Source organism: Pelobates fuscus, chromosome 9, assembly GCF_036172605.1.
Source record: "Pelobates fuscus isolate aPelFus1 chromosome 9, aPelFus1.pri, whole genome shotgun sequence".
Classification (NCBI taxonomy): domain Eukaryota; kingdom Metazoa; phylum Chordata; class Amphibia; order Anura; family Pelobatidae; genus Pelobates; species Pelobates fuscus.
In genome coordinates, this window is record NC_086325.1 from 18,367,485 (window position 1) to 18,395,072 (window position 27,588).

The 27,588-nt window shown below is 45.2% G+C and overlaps 1 protein-coding gene across 1 annotated transcript; it reads left to right on the plus strand.

The window, feature by feature from the left end:
• Positions 1-917: 917 nt before the first annotated feature.
• Positions 918-26,485, plus strand: LOC134573480 (protein Bouncer-like). The gene is made up of 3 exons (XM_063433249.1): positions 918-1,010; positions 24,269-24,391; positions 26,225-26,485. The coding sequence occupies exons 1-3, from the start codon at positions 959-961 to the stop codon at positions 26,428-26,430; spliced, it is 381 nt and encodes a 126-aa protein (XP_063289319.1). The 5' UTR covers positions 918-958; the 3' UTR covers positions 26,431-26,485.
• Positions 26,486-27,588: the final 1,103 nt, after the last annotated feature.

The window sequence follows — 27,588 nt, forward strand, 5'->3', positions numbered from 1 at the left end:
TAGCCTCATCCGGCATTAGATACGGGGCGATTGTGAGCTATGTTTTTGAGATGGAAGCGGCAGGATTTGGCAAGTGACTGGACATGAAAGGGTTAAGGAGAGGTTGGAGTCAAAGATAACACCTAGGCAGCGAGCCTGCGAGGTAGAGCTGATGGCTTGAGGGAGGAAAGACCAGAAGTTCTGTTTTGGGCAGGTTAAGTTCAAGGAAGTGAGCAGCCATCCAGTTGGAAATCGCGGATAGGCAGTCAGAGACACGAGTCAAAATGGGTAAAGAGAGATCAGGAGAGGACAAGTAGATTTGAGTGTCATCCGTATAGAAATAATACTGGAAGCCAAGGGAGGCAGTATAGATGGAGAACAGACCAAGGACAGAACCTTGGGGGACGCCGACAGACAGGGGTTGGGGAGAAGAGGCAGAGCCAGAGAAAGAAACACTGAAAGAGCGCTGGGAGAGTTAGGAGGAGCACCAGGAGAGAGCAGTATCCCGTAGACCGAGAATGAGAAGAAGCTGTTGCCGATCAACAGTGTCAAAGGCAGCAGAATGATCAAGGACAATTAGAAGAGAGTAGCCAACACTGCACCTCTACTGTGCCCCTCTCTGCTATTCCCGTACTGTATATAGCTAGCCTAATACTACACCTTGATTCAGCTGCATGCATCTCACTGCCATTCCCGTACTGGCCTCGTCTCTAAACTGGGAATTGGACTGAACTTTAAGATAAAATAGTTGGATTTTAGAAAACAAACTATCCAGCTTATCTAAAAACGTACAATTAGTTTATCAATTCTCCGCCTCACCCCTGCGGCCCCGGGGGTCTGTGGGCAGCGACCAAAATATGTTTATTCTTGGGAAAGGAATAAATTCAATTACGCATAATTGGAAGAGAGAAAGCGATAATTATATAGAGTAGGAAGAGATATAAGAGTCAGTAAGTTGGGAGAGAGACATTACACAGCCATGAATCCTGTAACAACCGTTCTCATAACCTTCATATTGATTATAGACCAAGGTAAGTACCCGAGCTACATCTCTATGGCAGAGAACACAAACAGGGTGAATTATTGGGGATGCATGGCAAATTTAAGTGAAAAAAAACCAAACAAACCCGAATTGTTAAACTGAAATCATAGGGAACAAGGAGAATTTTTCTAGAATTCTGTATATTGACTGCAGAATGTATTCAAAAGACACCGAAGTAAGATCTGAATCGCAAACTATACGCTAAAAGTAGTACTTTGTAAAAAAAAATTAAAAATATTAATCTATAGTCACATCTTTCAAGTCATTATTTTAACCAACAATTTTGAGTTTAGTTAACGAAACGCTCTAATATTTCACTTTGACCTTAGTGAAGAACTGAGGAATTGCCAGTAGAACCAAACTCGAAATTCTCAAATTTCTCTAGGATTTCAGTTAAGCTATTTTTGTCGAACCTTTTGTTTCTGGGTGAATTACCAATAATTCCCACTTAGCTGTGTGTTATTCTGAGTATGTATCACTAGGAGGAGGTGAGAGATAGCTGTATGTATCACTAGGAGGAGGTGAGAGATAGCTGTGTGTATCACTAGGAGGAGGTGAGAGATAGCTGTATGTATCACTAGAAGGAGGTGAGGGATAGCTGTATGTATCACTAGGAGGAGGTGAGAGATAGCTGTATGTATCACTGGGAGGAGGTGAGAGATAGCTGTATGTATCACTAGGAGGAGGTGAGAGATAGCTGTATGTATCACTAGGAGGAGGTGAGAGATAGCTGTATGTATCACTAGGAGGAGGTGAGAGATAGCTGTATGTATCACTAGGAGGAGGTGAGAGATAGCTGTATGTATCACTAGGAGGAGGTGAGAGATAGCTGTATGTATCACTAGGAGGAGGTGAGAGATAGCTGTATGTATCACTGGAAGGAGGTGAGAGATAGCTGTATGTATCACTAGGAGGTGGTGAGGGATAGCTGTATGTATCACTAGGAGGAGGTGAGAGATAGCTGTATGTATCACTAGGAGGAGGTGAGGGATAGCTGTATGTATCACTATGAGGAGGTGAGGGATAGCTGTATGTATCACTAGGAGGAGGTGAGAGATAGCTGTATGTATCTCTAGGAGGAGGTGAGAGATAGCTGTATGTATCATAGGAGGAGGTGAGAGATAGCTGTATGTATCACTAGGAGGTGAGAGATAGCTGTATGTATCACTATGAGGAGGTGAGAGATAGCTGTATGTATCACTAGCGGGAGGTGAGAGATAGCTGTATGTATCACTATGAGGAGGTGAGAGATAGCTGTATGTATCACTATGAGGAGGTGAGAGATAGCTGTATGTATCACTAGGAGGTGAGAGATAGCTGTATGTATCTCTAGGAGGAGGTGAGAGATAGCTGTATGTATCACTAAGAGGAGGTGAGAGATAGCTGTATGTATCACTAAGAGGAGGTGAGAGATAGCTGTATGTATCTCTAGGAGGAGGTGAGAGATAGCTGTATGTATCACTAAGAGGAGGTGAGAGATAGCTGTATGTATCACTAAGAGGAGGTGAGAGATAGCTGTATGTATCACTAGCGGGAGGTGAGAGATAGCTGTATGTATCACTAGGAGGAGGTGAGAGATAGCTGTATGTATCACTAGGAGGAGGTGAGAGATAGCTGTATGTATCACTAGCAGGAGGTGAGAGATAGCTGTATGTATCACTAGCAGGAGGTGAGAGATAGCTGTATGTATCACTAGGAGGAGGTGAGGGATAGCTGTATGTATCACTAGGAGGAGGTGAGGGATAGCTGTATGTATCACTAGGAGGAGGTGAGAGATAGCTGTATGTATCACTAGGAGGTGGGAGATAGCTGTATGTATCACTATGAGGAGGTGAGAGATAGCTGTATGTATCACTAGCGGGAGGTGAGAGATAGCTGTATGTATCACTATGAGGAGGTGAGAGATAGCTGTATGTATCATTAGGAGTTGAGAGATAGCTGTATGTATCTCTAGGAGGAGGTGAGAGATAGCTGTATGTATCACTAAGAGGAGGTGAGAGATAGCTGTATGTATCACTAAGAGGAGGTGAGAGATAGCTGTATGTATCACTAAGAGGAGGTGAGAGATAGCTGTATGTATCACTAGGAGGAGGTGAGAGATAGCTGTATGTATCACTAGGAGGAGGTGAGAGATAGCTGTATGTATCTCTAGGAGGAGGTGAGAGATAGCTGTATGTATCACTAGCAGGAGGTGAGAGATAGCTGTATGTATCACTAGCAGGAGGTGAGAGATAGCTGTATGTATCACTAGCAGGAGGTGAGAGATAGCTGTATGTATCACTAGGAGGAGGTGAGGGATAGCTGTATGTATCACTAGGAGGAGGTGAGAGATAGCTGTATGTATCACTAGGAGGAGGTGAGAGATAGCTGTATGTATCACTAGCAGGAGGTGAGAGATAGCTGTATGTATCACTAGCAGGAGGTGAGAGATAGCTGTATGTATCACTAGCAGGAGGTGAGAGATAGCTGTATGTATCACTAGGAGGAGGTGAGGGATAGCTGTATGTATCACTAGGAGGAGGTGAGAGATAGCTGTATGTATCACTAGGAGGTGAGAGATAGCTGTATGTATCACTATGAGGAGGTGAGAGATAGCTGTATGTATCACTAGCGGGAGGTGAGAGATAGCTGTATGTATCACTATGAGGAGGTGAGAGATAGCTGTATGTATCACTAGGAGTTGAGAGATTGATACCGGAGAAACTGACGGAAGCCAAGCACAGAGAGATGGACACAGGTTTCTTCAGGAAGGAAGAGATTCTTTATTGGATCACCGATCGGGACTCAGAGGGACTAGCGTCACCAAAATACCACAAGTTCTGAGCCCCGGACAATAGTGCAGGCTCCTTATATAGGCATATAACTCCTCCCATATTAAGCTCCACCCGCACATTCTCTTAACCAATCAACACAAATAAGAATTAACTTCCTGTTTGACCGCATGGCTTGTCCAGCACAATGGAGGAGGGGGAATACTATATCCTGTATTCTTGCACATGCTCCGTACACTACTGATCGTATCTTGCCTCGTGCAACCAACTGATCGATACGTCAGCATATGCACGTACACATGCCACGTGGTAATCTCGGCCTACTAAATTTATTTTTACCGAGATTCCACCACATTCCCCCCTTTGATGCCTCTTGATATTTTACAATTACTTGAGGCATCACATAACCTTAGTTTTGCTTACACCGCAAGTTACCTTGAACCAGACCAGACTTATCTTATGATGTGAATCTTTTAACACTCATCTTCCTGTATTGGTTCTCTTTGATCTAGAGCCTTATACTTATATATCGCCATTATCTGTGCAGCAGCCTTCCTCTCTGCTATACTTCCTATCAGGCTTTGCACAGACCTAACTACTAAGGGTATAAGACACGGTAGGAGTAGACACAACAGTAAAATCAGTAGGACTCCACCTACCACTGCCTTAAGCCCTCCAAACCACTCATACCAGCTACCAAACCAACTACTTGGATTATACCCTTTCCATACCTGAGTAGGCACATGCGCTAGTTTAACCATATGGCTAGTAAGCTCAGCTATTGCTTGCCCTTCGTCGTCTATTTGAAGACAGCAATTGCTTAGGTTAAACTTCCCACATACACCTCCCTCTACTGCCAAAAGGTAATCCAAGGCTAATCTATTCTGGTATACTGCTGTCCTCATCCTGGTGTTATGCTTCGCTAGAAGATTGAGCGCTTGTGATGTCTCATTTGTGATAATCTCAACCACCGCCTGTAATCTTATAATACGGTTGAGCATATAAATAGGGGTTCTATAACCAAAGGTACCATCCTCAGCCCACGTGGCTGGCCCATAATAGTCTATGATACGCTGGGGAGGCCATTCATTATCTTCCCAGGTGCCTATCTCTATGGGTCCCCTTTTCTTCCTATGATTCACATCATACACTTTAACACCTAAAGTCTCACCTGTTTCAATTGGTAACAAGAAGAAAGATGGTTTGAGCATACCCAACACACATGCCCCTTCCCAGTCCTGTGGCAACTCCGAATAGGCTTTCTTACCACAGATACAGTACAAATTTGCTGGGGCTCTCCAGGTAGATGTGATGGATAAATCAAACCACACGTCCTTTAAATTGGCGTATCTAGCAAACGGGTTAGATGGTTCTGAGACATTTGAAGCCGACCACCAAGTTGTATTTTTAGTATCATCATCATAAGCTTTTTGCCCTAGACAAGTTAATTCTCCTACAGAAGTATTATACATTATTCCTTTCCTTGCTATGCAAACATAACCTATGATGGAGGTCTTTAATCTCCACTCAGATTTACCTCTAACACTCATATGGTAATCGGCTTGTGTAGATATTAGTTGGTTAACTGCCTCAGAACCGGACATTACCTCCTTTGCTTCCCAAGGCCATTGGTCTCCCATGTTAGTACCTCCACACACATAGCAGTTGGTAACATTAAGACTACCGGCAATACTTTCAGCTAGGTCAATGAACAGGTTCTTAGCATTATGGGGGATCTTATTATCTATACTCATCTCTTCATAAAAGGAATGGTATACTTGATGAGTTTGGGAGGATACCGTATCAGTCTCTATTCCTATAAACAATAATGTCCCAGGATCTAAACCCGTCCCGTATATCTGAAACCCAAATAAATTGCCATATTTGTCTAAGAACTTGTCGGGGTTATTAATAAGTATATGGACTGGGTTACATTCCATAGACTTACAATATGGGCTAGTCGGCAACTTAGTCACTATCATGTCTTTATCTACTGTCTGTCCCCAAGTCGCCCACCCCACACAAGACCAATATGGGCAAAAGTTATAGTCTTTATTTGGGCATCTAGGACTTACATATTTATTTTAACTACTGGGACAAATATATTTATCATTAGACCCATACGTCCTCTCCCATCTAAGATCCCCGCATACATTCCACGGCTTTCTACCACTCGATATCGCTTTACACGCATCAAATAGCAGAACACCCGAAGAATGTACGGATTCTAACACCGTCTTATTATTTAGGGTCCCCTGAGGATCTCCATTCCTGAGAGTCAACCAAATTGTACGAGGTTGATACTCCGGACTGAAGCACCTAGGTTCTCCTACTCCTAAATGGCACACACTATAGTCTATATTTAGGTATCTACATCTTGATACCTCTCCTTTACATTCGTATTGTGAATGCCAAATTAGGGTTTGGGAAATATGGTTACCTGTTCTCGTAGTCTTAATGCATACCTCACAGCTAGGAGTGTCGGTACCTCTACCTTCCTGAATATAAAAACAAATGTAAATAAACACAATCAAAAGCACATCTTTCGCCGTCATCCTCAGTCTTCGTCCGTGCGATGGAACCTCAGCTTCCAGGATGTGAGGGCTGCAGGGAATGGAGTTCTGCTCGTCTTCACAGGTGTCCCTTCGAGACTTTCCTGGCTTATACACTATGTGTTGGTAAGCGGACAGGCTTTATTATGGCCTTCTCACTCACACCTGTAACAATAAAATTTGTAATCCACAATAATTCCTCGTTACTCCGACTGAGTAGTGCGTTTCAACCGGATCTTGCAGGGATTCTCTGGATCTGCTGTAACTTGCCAAGAATCGACTGCTGCTGGTTTAACCCTGGAGTGATGTATCCACGGAGTCACTTCGGCTACTTTTATCGCTGTAGGGGTAGACAAAAGAACAACATAAGGACCTCTCCACTTGGGCCCTAACGGTACATTATTCCACTCTTTAATCCACACTTGATCTCCTGGATGATAACTATGAACAGGGGGATAAATATTCACAGGTAATCTATCTTGTACCCATTTCTGTACCTCCTCCATAGTCTTACCCAACTCTACAACCTGCTGCCGGGTAATTCCTTCTCCCAACTGACTCAAATCCCCCCTTAAGTTACCAAGTACGGGAGGTGGTCGCCCATACATAATTTCAAAAGGAGAGAGGCCCATCCTTCTGGTAGGGGTACTGCGGATTCGCAATAGAGCTATAGGTAAGAGAACGTTCCACTTAAGTTGGGTTTCCTGACACATTTTAGCCAACTGGTTCTTAATAGTTCTATTCATTCTCTCTACCTTACCAGAACTCTGGGGTCTGTATGCGGTATGAAGCCTCCACTTTATACCAAGCATATGAGTCAGTTGTTGTAGGCACTGGTGAACAAAAGCTGGACCATTGTCCGATCCTATAGAACAGGGTAGTCCATATCGGGGTATTATTTCTCGTAGCAGGAATCTCACAACTTCTCCTGCTTTCTCTGTACGAGTAGGACATGCTTCTACCCAGCCTGAATAGGTGCACACAATTACCAGCAGGTAACGATGTCCACCCGATTTAGGCATCACTGTAAAGTCTATTTGTAGATCGGACATGGGGAGTCCCCCCATAAACTGGACTCCTGGTGGCTTTACTGGTCCTTGTCTTGCATTATTCTTAGCACACGTTACACATCTACGTACAATGGCCTGAGTCAAGTTGGACAATCTTGGTATGTAGAAATGTTTCCTGAGAGATTCTTCTGTACTGTCTCTCCCAGAATGTGTCCCGTTATGATAGTTCTGGACAATTTCTACTGCTAGTGATGCTGGTATAACTATTCTTCCATCTTCTAGCTGATACCACTTGTTCTCCAAATACTTTCCCGGTTCAGTCTTTAACCACTCCTCTTCTTGAGTTGTATAAACTGGAGTCCATTGAGACAGTGGGGTTGGTATTAGAGCAGCTATATGCCCCACATACTCCTGTCTTCCTGATTCAGCAGCACGCTTAGCTGCACTATCTGCCATCCGATTTCCTTTGGTTACATCACCATCCCCTCTCAGATGCGCTCGACAATGTATAATACCGACTTCTTTCGGCTCCCACACTGCTTCCAATAGTTGTAGGATTTCAGCTGCGTACTTGATTTCTTTGCCTTCTGAATTCAGTAGTCCTCTTTCTTTATACAGAGCTCCGTGGGCATGAGTGGTTAAAAACGCATACTTAGAGTCCGTATAGATATTCACTCTTAAACCTTCAGCCAATTGTAACGCTCGTGTTAGTGCTATTAATTCTGCCTTTTGTGCTGATGTTCCTTTCGCCAGTGGCCGAGCTTCTATCACCTTGTCTATTGTTGTTACTGCATATCCTGCATAGCGGATCCCTTCTTTCACATAACTACTGCCGTCGGTATAATATTGAACATCGGGGTTCTGGATGGGAAAATCACGAAGATCTGGTCTACTTGAAAATACTTCATCCATTACTTCCAAACAATCATGTTGACTTTCAGTAGGTTGCGGCAAAAGGGTAGCTGGATTTAAGGTGTTTACAGTCTCTAAATGCACTCTTGGGTTTTCACACAACATTGCTTGATACTTGGTCATACGGCTGTTACTAAACCAATAATTTCCTTTGTAATCCAACAACGTCTGTACTGCATGTGGGACTCGTACATAAAGTTCTTGACCCAGAGTGAGTTTATCGGCTTCAGCTACTAGCAGGGCGGCTGCAGCTACGGCTCTTAGACAAGGTGGAAGTCCGCTGGCCACTGCATCCAATTGCTTAGACATGTAGGCAACAGGTCTTTGCCATGATCCCAAGTACTGTGTCAATACTCCCACAGCCATTCTTCTTTGCTCGTGTACATATAAGTAGAATGGTCGTGTGTGATCAGGTAGACCTAATGCTGGGGCACTCATCAAAGCCTTCTTCACATCTTCAAATGCCGTTTGCTGTTCTTGGGTCCATAAGAAGGGGTCGTGCTCTGTACCTTTGATGGCTGCGTACAGAGGTTTTGCCAGTATCGCATAGCTGGGAATCCATATCCTACAGAAGCCTGCTGCCCCCAAGAATTCTCGCACTTGTCTTCTATTCTTGGGTATTGGTATTTGGCAGACAGCTTCTTTTCTCTCTGGCCCCATAATCCTTTGACCTTCAGAGATATGGAATCCCAGATACTTGACAGTTGGCAAACACAACTGAGCCTTCTTTCTGGACACCTTGTATCCTGCCTTCCAGAGAATATGTAGTAGATCGTGCGTTGCTTGCTGACAGATTTCTTTTGTAACTGCTGCTATCAACAAGTCATCTACATATTGTAACAAGACACACTCTCCTGGGATGGACTCGAAATCCAATAGATCTTGACTTAGGGCTGAACCAAATAGGGTAGGTGAATTTTTAAACCCTTGGGGCAGTCTTGTCCAAGTCATTTGGCGTTTTGAGCCCGTTACAGCATTCTCCCATTGGAAAGCGAAAATACATTGACTTTCTGTAGCAATTCGGAGGCAAAAGAAGGCATCTTTGAGATCTAAGACTGTGAAGTAAGTAGCCCCGCCCGGAATTAAAGCAAGCAGGTTATATGGATTGGGTACAACTGGATGTATACTAACAACCGCATCATTGACTGCTCTCAAGTCCTGCACAGGTCGATACTCATCTGTACCGGGCTTTTGAACAGGCAGCAATGGGGTGTTCCAGGGGGAAGTACAGAATTTTAGGATACCATACCGTATGAACTTATCCAGATAGGATTGGATGTTCTTCTTAGCCTTCTGCGGGATGTGGTATTGTCTTAGGCTTACTGGATAAACCCCAAGTTTCAGTTCAATTTTTATAGGTGGAATATTGCGGGCCAGTCCTGGTGGGTTGTTCTCTGCCCAAACTCCTGGTATGTTGAATAATGTCTCATCACTCCTAGGGTTTTGGCTAGTCAACACTGTATAAAGTCGCCACTCTTCTTCCTTTGGTACGGATAAAGTCATAATACCTGAAGGTCCATTAAACTTTAAGGATGTTGTTCCATTTGGTAGGAACGTAATCTGCGCTTGTAATTTTGATAGCATATCACGTCCCAGCAATTGGACTGGACATTCAGGCATATAAAGGAATTGATGTTTTACTACGTGGCCTCCCAATGTACAGAGTCGACTTTTAAGAACCGGTCTTTCAGCACTTCTTCCAGTTGCTCCTATCACAGTAATAGTCCTTCCAGATGGAGGAGCAACTAGATTAGTCACCACTGAATGTTCAGCACCAGTGTCGATCATGAACGCACTCCTTTTTCCCCCTATTGATACATCGACCATAGGCTCCGCTCGACCAAGGGGGATGGAGCCCGGTCGGTATCAATAGTCCTCCATGACCGTGTCAGCCAATCCTACGAAGTCCCTACCTTCTCTATCGCGGGACCTTTGCGCTGCTGGAATATACCTGTCTTCCCTAACACTTCCTCTGTTCCCATTACTCCCTCTATAACCATTACTCCCTCCGGGACCTCCTCTACCTCTCGCTCTGCCTCTAAAGTTTCCGTAGCCTGCCCTGGGTTGGTCTCTCTCGTACTGCTCTCTTTGCGGACATTCGTTCCTCCAATGCCCTTCTTCCTTGCAATACGCGCATTGATCCCTACTCAAAGGCTCCCTACTCCATCTATTATTGCCTCTATCTGGGCCCCGTTTATCTACGCCTGCGATTGCTACCGCTAGCATATCAGCCTTTTTACGCATCTTGCGCTCTTCCTCTTTCTTACTTTCTGTATCCCTGTTCATATAGACCTTATTTGCTACCTCCATTAGTTGGGTGATGGACATACCTGCAAACCCTTCTAACTTTTGTAGCTTGCGCTTAATATCTCCGTAAGCTTGGCTGACAAAGGCGGAGTTAACCATTCGGGAATTGTCTGCGTCTTCCGGATTAAAGGGGGTATACAAGCGGTATGCCTCCAATAATCGGTCATAAAAGACACTGGGCGCTTCATCGCTTTTCTGAATCACCTCAACTGTCTTCGACATGTTAATGGCTTTCTTTCCTCCTGCTTTCATGCCAGCAATTATAGCGTCTCTATAGGCTCTGAGTTGAACCATATCAGCACCATTTACGTTCCAATCGGGATCAGTGTTGGGATAATGTGTTGCGGCCCATGCTGCTGGATTAGCTTGGTTCAAAGCACGGGCTCTATCCTCTAGTGCTTTTATGGCTGCTTGATTTATTCTTGTCCTTTCCTCATTGTTAAATAAAGTCATTAGTAACTGCTGGCAATCAGCCCATGTCGGATTATGCGTCTGTACTATTGAGGTGAACAGATCAGTCATAGCTTGTGGTTTTTCAGTATACGAGGAATTATGGGTCTTCCAGTTTAAAAGATCGGTTGTGGTAAATGGGACATATACGAAGACTGGGTCAGCGTGTGCCATTTGACCTGCGGCATCGATATAAGCTGACCCGGGATTCAGACGAAGAGGCATCTGATAGTGCTTTAATTGTTGGGCACCAGTCAACTGTCGGGTTTGGATGGGGCTACGTAGAGAGGCGTCAGTCATGGGTTCCGGTCGGGGAGAGATAGGGTATGGGGATGTGGGAGGTTGGTTTTGGGAAAAGGTCGTAAATAAAACACTTCGAGCCGAGCTAGATGAAGCTTGACCGGAAGTCTGAAGTGGCGCCAAATCAGGATATTCGTTTCTAATGGGGGTGGGTTCTGGTTCCGGAAGGGGAGATTTAGTACGAGGGGGGGTGGATCCTGTACTGGAGGAGGAAGCGGAAGTGGATGGGGGTGATGAGGGGAGGGGTGCAGGGCTTCCTGCGTTTGCGTCACTTCCTCTTAACGGAAAGTAAGGGGGCGGCAAAGGGATCTCGGACTCAGGGGGCGTGTCCAAAATGGGCCTAACACCAGTCCTAGTGGACGAACAAGTCCTAGCTACCATGAGGCGACACTGCTCCTCGTGGCATGTCTGGAGCCATTTTGGCGAGTCATTTACGGCCTGTCTCCAACAGTCAATATAAGGAAACTGGCCGTAAAGTTCAGGCCTACCTGATACAGCCACGTGTAAGCGCTGTACCAGAGTTAGATCCAAACTGCCACGTGGCGGCCATGCCGCAACCAAAGTAGGCCACTCCCTAGTGCACAAAGTAACTAAACGCACAGGAGACATCTTAACCCCAAAATCACAAGTTTTGAATCCCTTTTTAAAATTCTTCACCATACAACCTAAGGGATCCGGAATCGTTGACTGCGACGCACCCATACTTAACAATGGAACGTCGTCGACAACGAATACTATACACGCGTACTATTCAACAGTCACACCCGTTTCCTCTGGCAACAGCACCACGTGGTACGGTTACCAAGTGAAACGTACACAATAACAATAAACACTCAGGGAATTCCCGTACACACACAGCTGCTACACCAGTCACTATATAATCAATATTATGCCCTTTGGCGTAACTATACAGTCACCCACGCTATAATTCTCTATATACGAATTACCCGTCTATAACACACCCCAGTAACATCGTCTTTTACAAATAGCGGTTACAGTACGGTTAGCATAGGTCAAAGCACAAGTTAAGGTCACAATACAATTATTAGTGGTTATGGTGTTAAACATGCAATGGACAACAATGATTAGTACTTATATACAGTGTCAGTAAATATACAGGGTTATGGTACCGTGCACTATAATACAGCAACACACTATTAACACTCTCGCTAGACGGCTGAGCTCGCGCTATCTAACAAGATATACACTTTACTAAAACAATCGTTAACACATTTACAATTCCCAACTAAACTATTGGCCAGTACCTTGATGGACTACCTAAAACTATATACACCCGTTTTGGTTAGCCACACTGCCCAATCACCACATATATAGCGAGCTAGAGAACCGAATTTACACAGGCGCCTCTTAGTCGCACTATCAAAAGTCTAGTGGGTTCCAAATTTACACGCCTTCCCACTTAGCCCAGATAGGATGAGAACTAGCGAACCGAATTTACACAGGCGCCGCTTAGTCTCCCGGTCCCTCCGACCTAGCGAACGTAATATACACCCTAGAACGCTAGTCTAGACAAGACACCGGTGTCCGGCTAGGGCTATTTACACCAGGACCCCGCCTGACTAACCAAATCAAACGGTCTGACTAAAGAGCGTTCGATCGAGCGGTGCGCCTTCGCTCCTTCCCTCCGACAGAGGGGGCAGATACACAGATTCAAAAACCCCTTTGGGCCTACCGCACAATCGGTATACCCCTAGTGGGCCCTGCCGTCTAAAACAGCAGTTGTCTTACCTCCTCGTTCCTGAACCTGAGTTCACACTCATCGACGGGGACACCCCAGCACTTCTCACGTAGAGGCCGATGATCTCCTGGACAACGGCCCAGTGGCGCCGAGACGAAGGGAGGTCCACGCAGAAGTTCAGGGGTGCAGCCGTAGAGAACGTGGGCAAAGATAGACCGTCTCACGCCTCTGCCTCTCAGCTACCGTTGAACGATGAGCTTCCCGGCCAATGCACCAAATGATACCGGAGAAACTGACGGAAGCCAAGCACAGAGAGATGGACACAGGTTTCTTCAGGAAGGAAGAGATTCTTTATTGGATCACCGATCGGGACTCAGAGGGACTAGCGTCACCAAAATACCACAAGTTCTGAGCCCCGGACAATAGTGCAGGCTCCTTATATAGGCATATAACTCCTCCCATATTAAGCTCCACCCGCACATTCTCTTAACCAATCAACACAAATAAGAATTAACTTCCTGTTTGACCGCATGGCTTGTCCAGCACAATGGAGGAGGGGGAATACTATATCCTGTATTCTTGCACATGCTCCGTACACTACTGATCGTATCTTGCCTCGTGCAACCAACTGATCGATACGTCAGCATATGCACGTACACATGCCACGTGGTAATCTCGGCCTACTAAATTTATTTTTACCGAGATTCCACCACAAGATAGCTGTATGTATCTCTAGGAGGAGGTGAGAGATAGCTGTATGTATCACTAAGAGGAGGTGAGAGATAGCTGTATGTATCACTAAGAGGAGGTGAGAGATAGCTGTATGTATCACTAAGAGGAGGTGAGAGATAGCTGTATGTATCACTAGGAGGAGGTGAGAGATAGCTGTATGTATCACTAGGAGGAGGTGAGAGATAGCTGTATGTATCTCTAGGAGGAGGTGAGAGATAGCTGTATGTATCACTAGCAGGAGGTGAGAGATAGCTGTATGTATCACTAGCAGGAGGTGAGAGATAGCTGTATGTATCACTAGCAGGAGGTGAGAGATAGCTGTATGTATCACTAGCAGGAGGTGAGAGATAGCTGTATGTATCACTAGGAGGTGAGAGATAGCTGTATGTATCACTAGGAGGAGGTGAGAGATAGCTGTATGTATCACTAGGAGGTGAGAGATAGCTGTATGTATCACTAGGAGGTGAGAGATAGCTGTATGTATCACTAGCGGGAGGTGAGAGATAGCTGTATGTATCACTATGAGGAGGTGAGAGATAGCTGTATGTATCACTATGAGGAGGTGAGAGATAGCTGTATGTATCACTATGAGGAGGTGAGAGATAGCTGTATGTATCACTATGAGGAGGTGAGAGATAGCTGTATGTATCACTAGGAGGTGAGAGATAGCTGTATGTATCTCTAGGAGGAGGTGAGAGATAGCTGTATGTATCACTAAGAGGAGGTGAGAGATAGCTGTATGTATCACTAGGAGGAGGTGAGAGATAGCTGTATGTATCACTAGGAGGTGGTGAGGGATAGCTGTATGTATCACTAGGAGGAGGTGAGAGATAGCTGTATGTATCACTAGGAGGAGGTGAGGGATAGCTGTATGTATCACTATGAGGAGGTGAGGGATAGCTGTATGTATCACTAGGAGGAGGTGAGAGATAGCTGTATGTATCATAGGAGGAGGTGAGAGATAGCTGTATGTATCATAGGAGGAGGTGAGAGATAGCTGTATGCATCACTAGGAGGTGAGAGATAGCTGTATGTATCACTATGAGGAGGTGAGAGATAGCTGTATGTATCACTAGCGGGAGGTGAGAGATAGCTGTATGTATCACTATGAGGAGGTGAGAGATAGCTGTATGTATCACTATGAGGAGGTGAGAGATAGCTGTATGTATCACTAGGAGGTGAGAGATAGCTGTATGTATCTCTAGGAGGAGGTGAGAGATAGCTGTATGTATCACTAAGAGGAGGTGAGAGATAGCTGTATGTATCACTAAGAGGAGGTGAGAGATAGCTGTATGTATCACTAGCGGGAGGTGAGAGATAGCTGTATGTATCACTAGGAGGAGGTGAGAGATAGCTGTATGTATCACTAGGAGGAGGTGAGAGATAGCTGTATGTATCACTAGCAGGAGGTGAGAGATAGCTGTATGTATCACTAGCAGGAGGTGAGAGATAGCTGTATGTATCACTAGCAGGAGGTGAGAGATAGCTGTATGTATCACTAGCAGGAGGTGAGAGATAGCTGTATGTATCACTAGGAGGAGGTGAGGGATAGCTGTATGTATCACTAGGAGGAGGTGAGAGATAGCTGTATGTATCACTAGGAGGTGAGAGATAGCTGTATGTATCACTATGAGGAGGTGAGAGATAGCTGTATGTATCACTATGAGGAGGTGAGAGATAGCTGTATGTATCACTATGAGGAGGTGAGAGATAGCTGTATGTATCACTAGGAGGTGAGAGATAGCTGTATGTATCTCTAGGAGGAGGTGAGAGATAGCTGTATGTATCACTAAGAGGAGGTGAGAGATAGCTGTATGTATCACTAAGAGGAGGTGAGAGATAACTGTATGTATCACTAGGAGGAGGTGAGAGATAGCTGTATGTATCACTAGGAGGAGGTGAGAGATAGCTGTATGTATCTCTAGGAGGAGGTGAGAGATAGCTGTATGTATCACTAGCAGGAGGTGAGAGATAGCTGTATGTATCACTAGCAGGAGGTGAGAGATAGCTGTATGTATCACTAGCAGGAGGTGAGAGATAGCTGTATGTATCACTAGGAGGAGGTGAGGGATAGCTGTATGTATCACTAGGAGGAGGTGAGAGATAGCTGTATGTATCACTAGGAGGTGAGAGATAGCTGTATGTATCACTATGAGGAGGTGAGAGATAGCTGTATGTATCACTAGCGGGAGGTGAGAGATAGCTGTATGTATCACTAGCAGGAGGTGAGAGATAGCTGTATGTATCACTATGAGGAGGTGAGAGATAGCTGTATGTATCACTATGAGGAGGTGAGAGATAGCTGTATGTATCACTAAGAGGAGGTGAGAGATAGCTGTATGTATCACTAAGAGGAGGTGAGAGATAGCTGTATGTATCACTAAGAGGAGGTGAGAGATAGCTGTATGTATCACTAGGAGGAGGTGAGAGATAGCTGTATGTATCACTAGGAGGAGGTGAGAGATAGCTGTATGTATCTCTAGGAGGAGGTGAGAGATAGCTGTATGTATCACTAGCAGGAGGTGAGAGATAGCTGTATGTATCACTAGCAGGAGGTGAGAGATAGCTGTATGTATCACTAGGAGGAGGTGAGGGATAGCTGTATGTATCACTAGGAGGAGGTGAGAGATAGCTGTATGTATCACTAGGAGGTGAGAGATAGCTGTATGTATCACTATGAGGAGGTGAGAGATAGCTGTATGTATCACTAGTGGGAGGTGAGAGATAGCTGTATGTATCACTAGTGGGAGGTGAGAGATAGCTGTATGTATCACTATGAGGAGGTGAGAGATAGCTGTATGTATCACAATGAGGAGGTGAGAGATAGCTGTATGTATCACTATGAGGAGGTGAGAGATAGCTGTATGTATCACTAGGAGGTGAGAGATAGCTGTATGTATCTCTAGGAGGAGGTGAGAGATAGCTGTATGTATCACTAAGAGGAGGTGAGAGATAGCTGTATGTATCACTAAGAGGAGGTGAGAGATAGCTGTATGTATTACTAGCGGGAGGTGAGAGATAGCTGTATGTATCACTAGGAGGAGGTGAGGGATAGCTGTATGTATCACTAGGAGAAGGTGAGAGATGGCTGTACGTATCACTAGCAGGAGGTGAGAGATAGCTGTATGTATCACTAGCAGGAGGTGAGAGATAGCTGTATGTATCACTAGCAGGAGGTGAGAGATAGCTGTATGTATCACTAGCAGGAGGTGAGAGATAGCTGTATGTATCACTAGGAGGAGGTGAGAGATAGCTGTATGTATCACTAGCAGGAGGTGAGAGATAGCTGTATGTATCACTAGCAGGAGGTGAGAGATAGCTGTATGTATCACTAGCAGGAGGTGAGAGATAGCTGTGTATATCACTAGGAGGAGGTGAGAGATAGCTGTATGTATCACTAGGAGGAGGTGAGAGATAGCTGTATGTATCACTAGGAGGAGGTGAGAGATAGCTGTATGTATCACTGGGAGGAGGTGAGAGATAGCTGTATGTATCACTAGGAGGAGGTGAGAGATAGCTGTATTTATCACTAGGAGAAGGTGAGAGATAGCTGTATGTATCACTAGTAGGAGGTGAGAGATAGCTGTAAGTATCACTAGCAGGAGGTGAGAGATAGCTGTATTTATCACTAGGAGAAGGTGAGAGATCGCTGTATGTATCAGTAGGAGGAGGTGAGAGATAGCTGTATGTATCACTAGCAGGAAGTGAGAGATAGCTGTATGTATCTCTAGGAGGAGGTGAAAGATGTATGTATCACTAGCAGGAGGTGAGAGATAGCTGTATGTATCACTAGCAGGAGGTGAGAGATAGCTGTATGTATCACTAGGAGGAGGTGAGAGATAGCTGTATGTATCACTAGGAGGAGGTGAGAGTTAGCTGTATTTATCACTAGCAGGAGGTGAGAGATAGCTGTATGTATCACTGGAAGGAGGTGAGAGATAGCAGTATGTATCTCTAGGAGGAGGTGAGAGATAGCAGTATGTATCACTAGCAGGAGGTGAGAGATAGCTGTATGTATCTCTAGGAGGAGGTGAGAGATAGCTGTATGTATCACTGGAAGGAGGTGAGAGATAGCAGTATGTATCACTAGGAGGAGGTGAGAGATAGCAGTATGTATCACTAGGAGGAGGTGAGAGATAGCAGTATGTATCACTAGCAGGAGGTGAGAGATAGCTGTATGTATCACTAGCAGGAGGTGAGAGATAGCTGTATGTATCACTAGGAGGAGGTGAGAGATAGCTGTATGTATCACTAGGAGGAGGTGAGAGATAGCTGTATGTATCACTAGCAGGAGGTGAGAGATAGCTGTATGTATCACTAGGAGGAGGTGAGAGATAGCTGTATGTATCACTAGGAGGAGGTGAGAGATAGCTGTATGTATCACTAGGAGGAGGTGAGGGATAGCTGTATGTATCACTGGGAGGAGGTGAGAGATAGCTGTATTTATCACTAGCAGGAGGTGAGAGATAGCTGTATGTATCACTAGGAGGAGGTGAGGGATAGCTGTATGTATCACTAGGAGGAGGTGAGAGATAGCTGTATGTATCACTAGCAGGAGGTGAGAGATAGCTGTATGGATCACTGGAAGGAGGTGAGAGATAGCAGTATGTATCACTAGGAGAAGGTGAGAGATAGCAGTATGTATCACTAGCAGGAGGTGAGAGATAGCTGTATGTATCTCTAGGAGGAGGTGAGAGATAGCTGTATGTATCACTGGAAGGAGGTGAGAGATAGCAGTATGTATCACTAGGAGGAGGTGAGAGATAGCAGTATGTATAACTAGGAGGAGGTGAGAGATAGCAGTATGTATCACTAGCAGGAGGTGAGAGATAGCTGTATGTATCACTAGCAGGAGGTGAGAGATAGCTGTATGTATCACTAGGAGGAGGTGAGAGATAGCTGTATGTATCACTAGCAGGAGGTGAGAGATAGCTGTATGTATCACTAGGAGGAGGTGAGAGATAGCTGTATGTATCACTAGGAGGAGGTGAGAGATAGCTGTATGTATCACTAGGAGGAGGTGAGGGATAGCTGTATGTATCACTGGGAGGAGGTGAGAGATAGCTGTATTTATCACTAGCAGGAGGTGAGAGATAGCTGTATGTATCACTAGGAGGAGGTGAGGGATAGCTGTATGTATCACTAGGAGGAGGTGAGAGATAGCTGTATGTATCACTAGCAGGAGGTGAGAGATAGCTGTATGTATCACTGGAAGGAGGTGAGAGATAGCAGTATGTATCACTAGGAGGAGGTGAGAGATAGCAGTATGTATCACTAGCAGGAGGTGAGAGATAGCTGTATGTATCTCTAGGAGGAGGTGAGAGATAGCTGTATGTATCACTAGCAGGAGGTGAGAGATAGCAGTATGTATCACTAGCAGGAGGTGAGAGATAGCAGTATGTATCACTAGCAGGAGGTGAGAGATATCTGTATGTATCACTAGGAGGAGGTGAGGGATAGCTGTATGTATCACTAGCAGGAGGTGAGAGATATCTGTATGTATCACTAGGAGGAGGTGAGAGATAGCAGTATGCATCACTAGGAGGAGGTGAGAGATAGCAGTATGTATCACTAGCAGGAGGTGAGAGATAGCTGTATCTATCACTAGGAGGAGCTGAGAGATAGCTGTATGTATCACTAGCAGGAGGTGAGAGATAGCTGTATGTATCACTAGCAGGAGGTGAGAGATAGCTGTATGTATCACTAGCAGGAGGTGAGAGATAGCTGTATGTATCACTAGCAGGAGGTGAGAGATAGCAGTATGTATCACTAGCAGGAGGTGAGAGATAGCAGTATGTATCACTAGCAGGAGGTGAGAGATATCTGTATGTATCACTAGGAGGAGGTGAGAGATAGCAGTATGTATCACTAGGAGGAGGTGAGAGATAGCTGTATGTATCACTAGGAGGAGGTGAGAGATAGCAGTATGTATCACTAGCAGGAGGTGAGAGATAGCTGTATGTATCACTAGGAGGAGGTGAGAGATAGCTGTATGTATCACTAGGAGGAGGTGAGAAATAGCTGTATGTATCACTGGGAGGAGGTGAGAGATAGCTGTATGTATCACTAGCAGGAGGTGAGAGATAGCTGTATGTATCACTAGGAGGAGGTGAGAGTTAGCTGTATGTATCACTAGCAGGAGGTGAGAGATAGCTGTATGTATCACTAGGAGGAGGTGAGATAGCTGTGTATATCACTATGAAGAGGTGAGAGATAGCTTTGTATATCACTATGAAGAGGTGAGAGATAGCTTTGTGTATCACTAGGAGGAGGTGAGAGATAGCTGTGTGTATCACTAGAAGGAGGTGAGAGATAGCTGTATGTATCACTAGCAGGAGGTGAGAGATAGCTGTATGTATCACTAGGAGGAGGTGAGAGATAGCTTTGTATATCACTATGAAGAGGTGAGAGATAGCTTTGTGTATCACTATGAAGAGGTGAGAGATAGCTTTGTATATCACTATGAAGAGGTGAGAGATAGCTTTGTATATCACTATGAAGAGGTGAGAGATAGCTTTGTGTATCACTAGGAGGAGGTGAGAGATAGCTGTGTGTATCACTAGAAGGAGGTGAGAGATAGCTGTATGTATCACTAGCAGGAGGTGAGAGATAGCTGTATGTATCTCTAGGAGGTGGCGAGAGATAGCTGTATGTATCACTAGGAGGAGGCGAGAGATAGCTGTATGTATCACTAGGAGGAGGCGAGAGATAGCTGTATGTTCACTGGAAGGAGGTGAGAGATAGCTGTATGTATCACTGGAAGGAGGTGAGAGATAGCTGTATGTTCACTGGAAGGAGGTGAGAGATAGCTGTATGGATCACAGTGTAGTAAAAGATAGCCATATGGAGCATTGTGTCTAATACAGAGTCACTGGCAGATAGCTATGTATCCTATATTGATATAAATAATAAATGATGTATTTTATAGAGTAACAACAAAGTGTCTGTGAAAGGTAAGTAATAGAACACATTATGAAAGCCAGCAAGATGCATTATATGGAATTATAAATTCTAAAAGCCCAATTTTAATGCTTACTATTTTATAATCTATATTATGATAGATTATCGTTATATAATTTCTGGAGATGGCGAGATTGGTTCTAGAGTAATGCCAGAATGCTGTGTACTTTAGAGAGAAACCTTTATTTATATATCTAATCTAAATCTAGAGCGAGATGAGGGTGGGTGTAGTATCTAGAGAAGGGTAAATCTAGAGTGAGATGAGGGTGCGGTGTAGTATCTGGAGAAGGGTAAATCTAGAGTGAGATGAGGGTGCGGTGTAGTATCTGGAGAAGGGTAAATCTAGAGCGAGATGAGGGTGCAGTGTAGTATCTGGAGAAGGGTAAATCTAGAGAGAGATGAGGGTGCAGTGTAGTATCTGGAGAAGGGTAAATCTAGAGCGAGATGAGGGTGCAGTGTAGTATCTGGAGAAGGGTAAATCTAGAGAGAGATGAGGGTGCAGTGTAGTATCTGGAGAAGGGTAAATCTAGAGTGAGATGAGGGTGCGGTGTATATCTGGAGAAGGGTAAATCTAGAGCGAGATGAGGGTGCAGTGTAGTATCTGGAGAAGGGTAAATCTAGAGCGAGATGAGGGTGCGGTGTAGTATCTGGAGAAGGGTAAATCTAGAGTGAGATGAGGGTGCCGTGTAGTATCTGGAGAAGGGTAAATCTAGAGTGAGATGGGGGTGCCGTGTAGTATCTGGAGAAGGGTAAATCTAGAGTGAGATGAGGGTGCGGTGTAGTATCTGGAGAAGGGTAAATCTAGAGCGAGATAAGGGTGCAGTGTAGTATCCAGAGAAGGGTAAATCTAGAGCGAGATGAGGATGCGGTGTAGTATCTGGAGAAGGGTAAATCTAGAGCGAGATGAGGATGCGGTGTAGTATCTGGAGAAGGGTAAATCTAGAGCGAGATGAGGGTGCGGTGTAGTAGCCAGAGAAGGGTAAATCTAGAGCGAGATGAGGATGCGGTGTAGTATCTGGAGAAGGGTAAATCTAGAGAGAGATAAGGGTGCGGTGTAGTATCTGGAGAAGGGTAAATCTAGAGCGAGATGAGGGTGCGGTGTAGTATCTGGAGAAGGGTAAATCTAGAGTGAGATGAGGGTGCCGTGTAGTATCTGGAGAAGGGTAAATCTAGAGTGAGATGAGGGTGCGGTGTAGTATCTGGAGAAGGGTAAATCTAGAGCGAGATGAGGGTGCGGTGTAGTATCTGGAGAAGGGTAAATCTAGAGCGAGATGAGGATGCGGTGTAGTATCTGGAGAAGGGTAAATCTAGAGCGAGATGAGGGTGCGGTGTAGTAGCCAGAGAAGGGTAAATCTAGAGCGAGATGAGGATGCGGTGTAGTATCTGGAGAAGGGTAAATCTAGAGAGAGATAAGGGTGCGGTGTAGTATCTGGAGAAGGGTAAATCTAGAGCGAGATGAGGGTGCAGTGTAGTATCTGGAGAATGGTAAATCTAGAGCGAGATAAGGGTGCGGTGTAGTAGCCAGAGAAGGGTAAATCTAGAGCGAGATGAGGATGCGGTGTAGTATCTGGAGAAGGGTAAATCTAGAGAGAGATAAGGGTGCGGTGTAGTATCTGGAGAAGGGTAAATCTAGAGCGAGATGAGGGTGCAGTGTAGTATCTGGAGAAGGGTAAATCTAGAGCGAGATGAGGGTGCGGTGTAGTATCTGGAGAAGGGTAAATCTAGAGAGAGATAAGGGTGCGGTGTAGTATCTGGAGAAGGGTAAATCTAGAGCGAGATGAGGGGGCAGTGTAGTATCTGGAGAAGGGTAAATCTAGAGCGAGATGAGGGTGCGGTGTAGTATCTGGAGAAGGGTAAATCTAGAGCGAGATGAGGGTGCGGTGTAGTATCTGGAGAAGGGTAAATCTAGAGTGAGATGAGGGTGCCGTGTAGTATCTGGAGAAGGGTAAATCTAGAGTGAGATGGGGGTGCCGTGTAGTATCTGGAGAAGGGTAAATCTAGAGCGAGATAAGGGTGCGGTGTAGTATCTGGAGAAGGGTAAATCTAGAGCGAGATGAGGGTGCAGTGTAGTATCTGGAGAAGGGTAAATCTAGAGCGAGATAAGGGTGCGGTGTAGTAGCCAGAGAAGGGTAAATCTAGAGCGAGATGAGGATGCGGTGTAGTATCTGGAGAAGGGTAAATCTAGAGAGAGATAAGGGTGCGGTGTAGTATCTGGAGAAGGGTAAATCTAGAGCGAGATGAGGGTGCAGTGTAGTATCTGGAGAAGAGTAAATCTAGAGCGAGATGAGGTTGCGGTGTAGTATCTGGAGAAGGGTAAATCTAGAGAGAGATAAGGGTGCGGTGTAGTATCTGGAGAAGGGTAAATCTAGAGCGAGATGAGGGTGCAGTGTAGTATCTGGAGAAGGGTAAATCTAGAGCGAGATGAGGGTGCGGTGTAGTATCTGGAGAAGGGTAAATCTAGAGCGAGATGAGGGTGCGGTGTAGTATCTGGAGAAGGGTAAATCTAGAGTGAGATGAGGGTGCCGTGTAGTATCTGGAGAAGGGTAAATCTAGAGTGAGATGGGGGTGCCGTGTAGTATCTGGAGAAGGGTAAATCTAGAGCGAGATAAGGGTGCAGTGTAGTATCTGGAGAAGGGTAAATCTAGAGCGAGATATGGGTGCGGTGTAGTAGCCAGAGAAGGGTAAATCTAGAGCGAGATGAGGATGCGGTGTAGTATCTAGAGAAGGGTAAATCTAGAGCGAGATAAGGGTGTGGTGTAGTATCTGGAGAATGGTAAATCTAGAGCGAGATAAGGGTGCGGTGTAGTATATGGAGAAGGGTAAATCTAGAGCGAGATAAGGGTGTGGTGTAGTATCTGGAGAATGGTAAATCTAGAGCGAGATGAGGGTGCGGTGTAGTATCTGGAGAAGGGTAAATCTAGAGCGAGATAAGGGTGTGGTGTAGTATCTGGAGAATGGTAAATCTAGAGCGAGATGAGGGTGCGGTGTAGTATATGGAGAAGGGTAAATCTAGAGAGAGATAAGGGTGCGGTGTAGTATATGGAGAAGGGTAAATCTAGAGCGAGATGAGGGTGCGGTGTAGTATATGGAGAAGGGTAAATCTAGAGCGAGATGAGGGTGCGGTGTAGTATATGGAGAAGGGTAAATCTAGAGCGAGATGAGGGTGCGGTGTAGTATCTGGAGAAGGGTAAATCTAGAGAGAGATAAGGGTGCGGTGTAGTATATGGAGAAGGGTAAATCTAGAGCGAGATGAGGGTGCGGTGTAGTATATGGAGAAGGGTAAATCTAGAGCGAGATGAGGGTGCGGTGTAGTATCTGTGAAGACTATACATTTATTCTAGAATAAGAGGCGAGCATTGTCTCAGCTATATATTTCTAGATTATGGTGATTGCAGAATTGTTTATAGAGTAGAGTGACAGTGCTGGGTCGATTCTACATCTTCCTTGGCTGTGTTTACTTTGAAAGGTTGTATCTCATGCTATGGCCAGTATAAACTCTGGTCACTATTCTAGAGACTGCCATGGTTATTGAAGCGCTTTTTCTCACTGCACAGGGAGAGCGTTGAGATGTTACACCTGTCTCTTCCCCACCATCTCCCCCATGGAATGCATTAAGTTTCCAGTCACTTGCCCTCCCAACGAGAGATGTCTGATCTCCACTGCAACTGGAAGAAGAGGTATGTTGGCCCCATGGAGAGGGCGAAGCCAAAATAGCTTAATTAAAAAAAATAAAAAATCTTAAATTCATTCTATGCTCAGTTTGGCTGTAAAATGTAAAATTCACTTTAAATGATTCGCAGATAAGCAAATAACCCTGATATAGAGCTAAAGCAAACTCCCAATCCATAGCTGCTGTGATCATTTGCTCATATCAAAGAAGCAATACTTTGTTGCCCTTGAACTCATTATCACAGAGCTCCACAGCCATACAGCTCACCGAGCATTGGATATCAGTGTATCACAGAGCTCCACAGCCATACAGCTCACCAAGCATTGGATATCAGTGTATCACAGAGCTCCACAGCCATACAGCACACTGATATCCAATGTTCGGTGAATCACAGAGCTCCACAGCCATACAGCTCACCAAGCATTGGGTATCAGTGTATCACAGAGCTCCACAGCCATACAGCTCACCAAGAATTGGATATCAGTGTATCACAGAGCTCCACAGCCATACAGCTCACCAAGCATTGGGTATCAGTGTATCACAGAGCTCCACAGCCATACAGCACACTGATCTCCAATGTTCGGTGAATCACAGAGCTCCACAGCCATACAGCTCACCAAGCATTGGGTATCAGTGTATCACAGAGCTCCACAGCCATACAGCTCGCCAAGCATTGGATATCAGTGTATCACAGAGCTCCACAGCCATACAGCACACTGATATCCAATGTTCGGTGAATCACAGAGCTCCACAGCCATACAGCTCACCAAGCATTGGGTATCAGTGTATCACAGAGCTCCACAGCCATACAGCTCACCAAGAATTGGATATCAGTGTATCACAGAGCTCCACAGCCATACAGCTCACCAAGCATTGGGTATCAGTGTATCACAGAGCTCCACAGCCATACAGCACACTGATATCCAATGCTCTGTGAATCACAGATCTCCACAGCCATACAGCTCTCCAAGCATTGAATGTGCATGTCACAGAGTTCCACAGCATACAGCAAACAGACCATTAACTACGAGTATATCACAGAGGGCCCCAGGCTTACAATATTCTAAAAATATATCTTAATATGACATGTTTTAATTTGGTTACGCTAGCACGACAGATTTAGATCTTCACTCTGCATAATAAATAAATAAATAAAAAAATAGCAACACATTTACTTTATAGATAATAAACCCAAGTTCCTTCTTCCAGCATGGTTTCCGGAAAAGCTTTTTTTTTTTTTTTTTTTAACCCTATTTGCACATCACGTGCAAAACACATTATACACATAAAAAAAGAACGTTTAGAATCTTCATGTATGAGTATATATATACCAGCTCAGAAAGTTAATGATGTGGATTTTATAGGCTGATTCCTCTAAAGCTGTAATGCTAACACTTCTCACCCCAGATGGATGACTACAATGCTCATGATGCCCACCTTTATACACACACAGCAGAGTGCTCCAGTTTGATGGTTAATGTCACTCCAGCTGCTGTAGACCTAGACTATGTACTAGAATGGCACACTAACTGCTGTGAAACACTACTCCCATCACGCACATTCAGCGCAAACACTGGATATGCATGGTGGGATTTGGATTAGAGACGGAGTGAATGGAAGATGTGACCAATGGGGATAATCCCGCACTCATACACGCTCCTTCACTGCCATTTACACACAGCATGGGGGGCACCCATGAACCTCTGTATACACCACGACCTCCCCCCCCCCCCCTTCCCAAAAAAAAACAACCCAACACTCTGCAAGTTTAAATGAATAATGGCATGCCATAAAGGTTGTGGGTTATGACCACTAGGTTCCTGTCTCTCTCTCTCTGCAGGTGAGTTCCAGTTCGTGCTGCGGGAGCGGAGCTGCACCGTGGCCAGCCTCTGCGGGACCAGCGGCCAAAAGAACACACTGGGCATTAACGTCACCTTCCACAACGCCTGCTGTGACACTGATCTCTGCAATTCAGCATCTGCTGGGAAAGCAACGCTCGCTATGGTACTCATCCCGCCTCTGTTTCTCCTAATACTGGCAAAGTGAGGCCAGGCTGGAGTGCCCGCAATCCACTCATAACAATAAAATTATATAGTATGTACAGCGTCTTTACTGCATGCACTTACGGAGTTATGTTACCAGGCAGCTGACAGAGCTGTCGGTGTGGATTCACAGAGGCAGTCAGTGTGAGCTTACAGATAAAATATGTGGTGGGTCAATAACCAAATAAGAACTGACATACCTTATTGCCTCATTTAATGCCAGTAAATCAATATTTGATTTGAACTGATTTACCCTTCTGTTACGTACCATGCACACAGGAATTCTCAAGGACCATGTCCCTGCTCTTTGGACAGACTCTCAAGCACAACCTCCTGCTCTCCAGGTAGAGTCCCGAAGCCCTGCCTTCTGTACATAAGACATACCAAGACGCTGAGCCCTACTCACTACACACAAAACACAGTCCTGATCTCCGTCCCCTGCACCCAACAGCCAGTCTTCCTGATCCCGGTTCCCGGCACCCAACAGCCAGACCTCCTAATCCCGGTCCCCTGCACTGTCAGGATTATAGTTAATCCAGCACGCAGAATAGTATCACACCTAGGACTAAGGATAACGTCTAACTAGACCTTAGAATGGCCGTACTTAACATACCGGAGAATAGGCAATATACTTGCCGAGGTCAGGGATACAGAACGAGACACAGCGATGAGGAAAGCCAGAAGTCAAGGATACCAGAAATCAGGGAAGTCAAAACGAAGCCAAAGTCAAGTATCAGAAAAACGCAATCAGGATCACACTCTCAGATAGCCAGCTAGTGAAAACCATGACAGGGCACTGACAAAAAGGTAATTTGGGTTTAAATAACCCTCCTTAGACTGCAATTGGCTGTTTCTGACCTCTGACCCCAAAACGTGCATCTGTGAACTGACATCGCACGCACGTTGGCGCCTTCTTTGATGTGGGTGAAGGCAAGTCTCCTTTTAAAACCGGAACTGCAGTGGCTGGAGTCTCTAGGAATGCCGAGCTTGCTGGGGACCGGGATAGGAGGAGGTCGGGTAGCGGTTTTCCACGACCAAGGTAAGTATTTGATTTTCTGTTGGTGTAGCCGCTATGTCTCCGTGCGGCCACGCCAACAGAATCGCGGGGAGCCGTGACGTACACCCAACAGCCAGTCCTCCTGATACCTGTCCCCAGCACCCA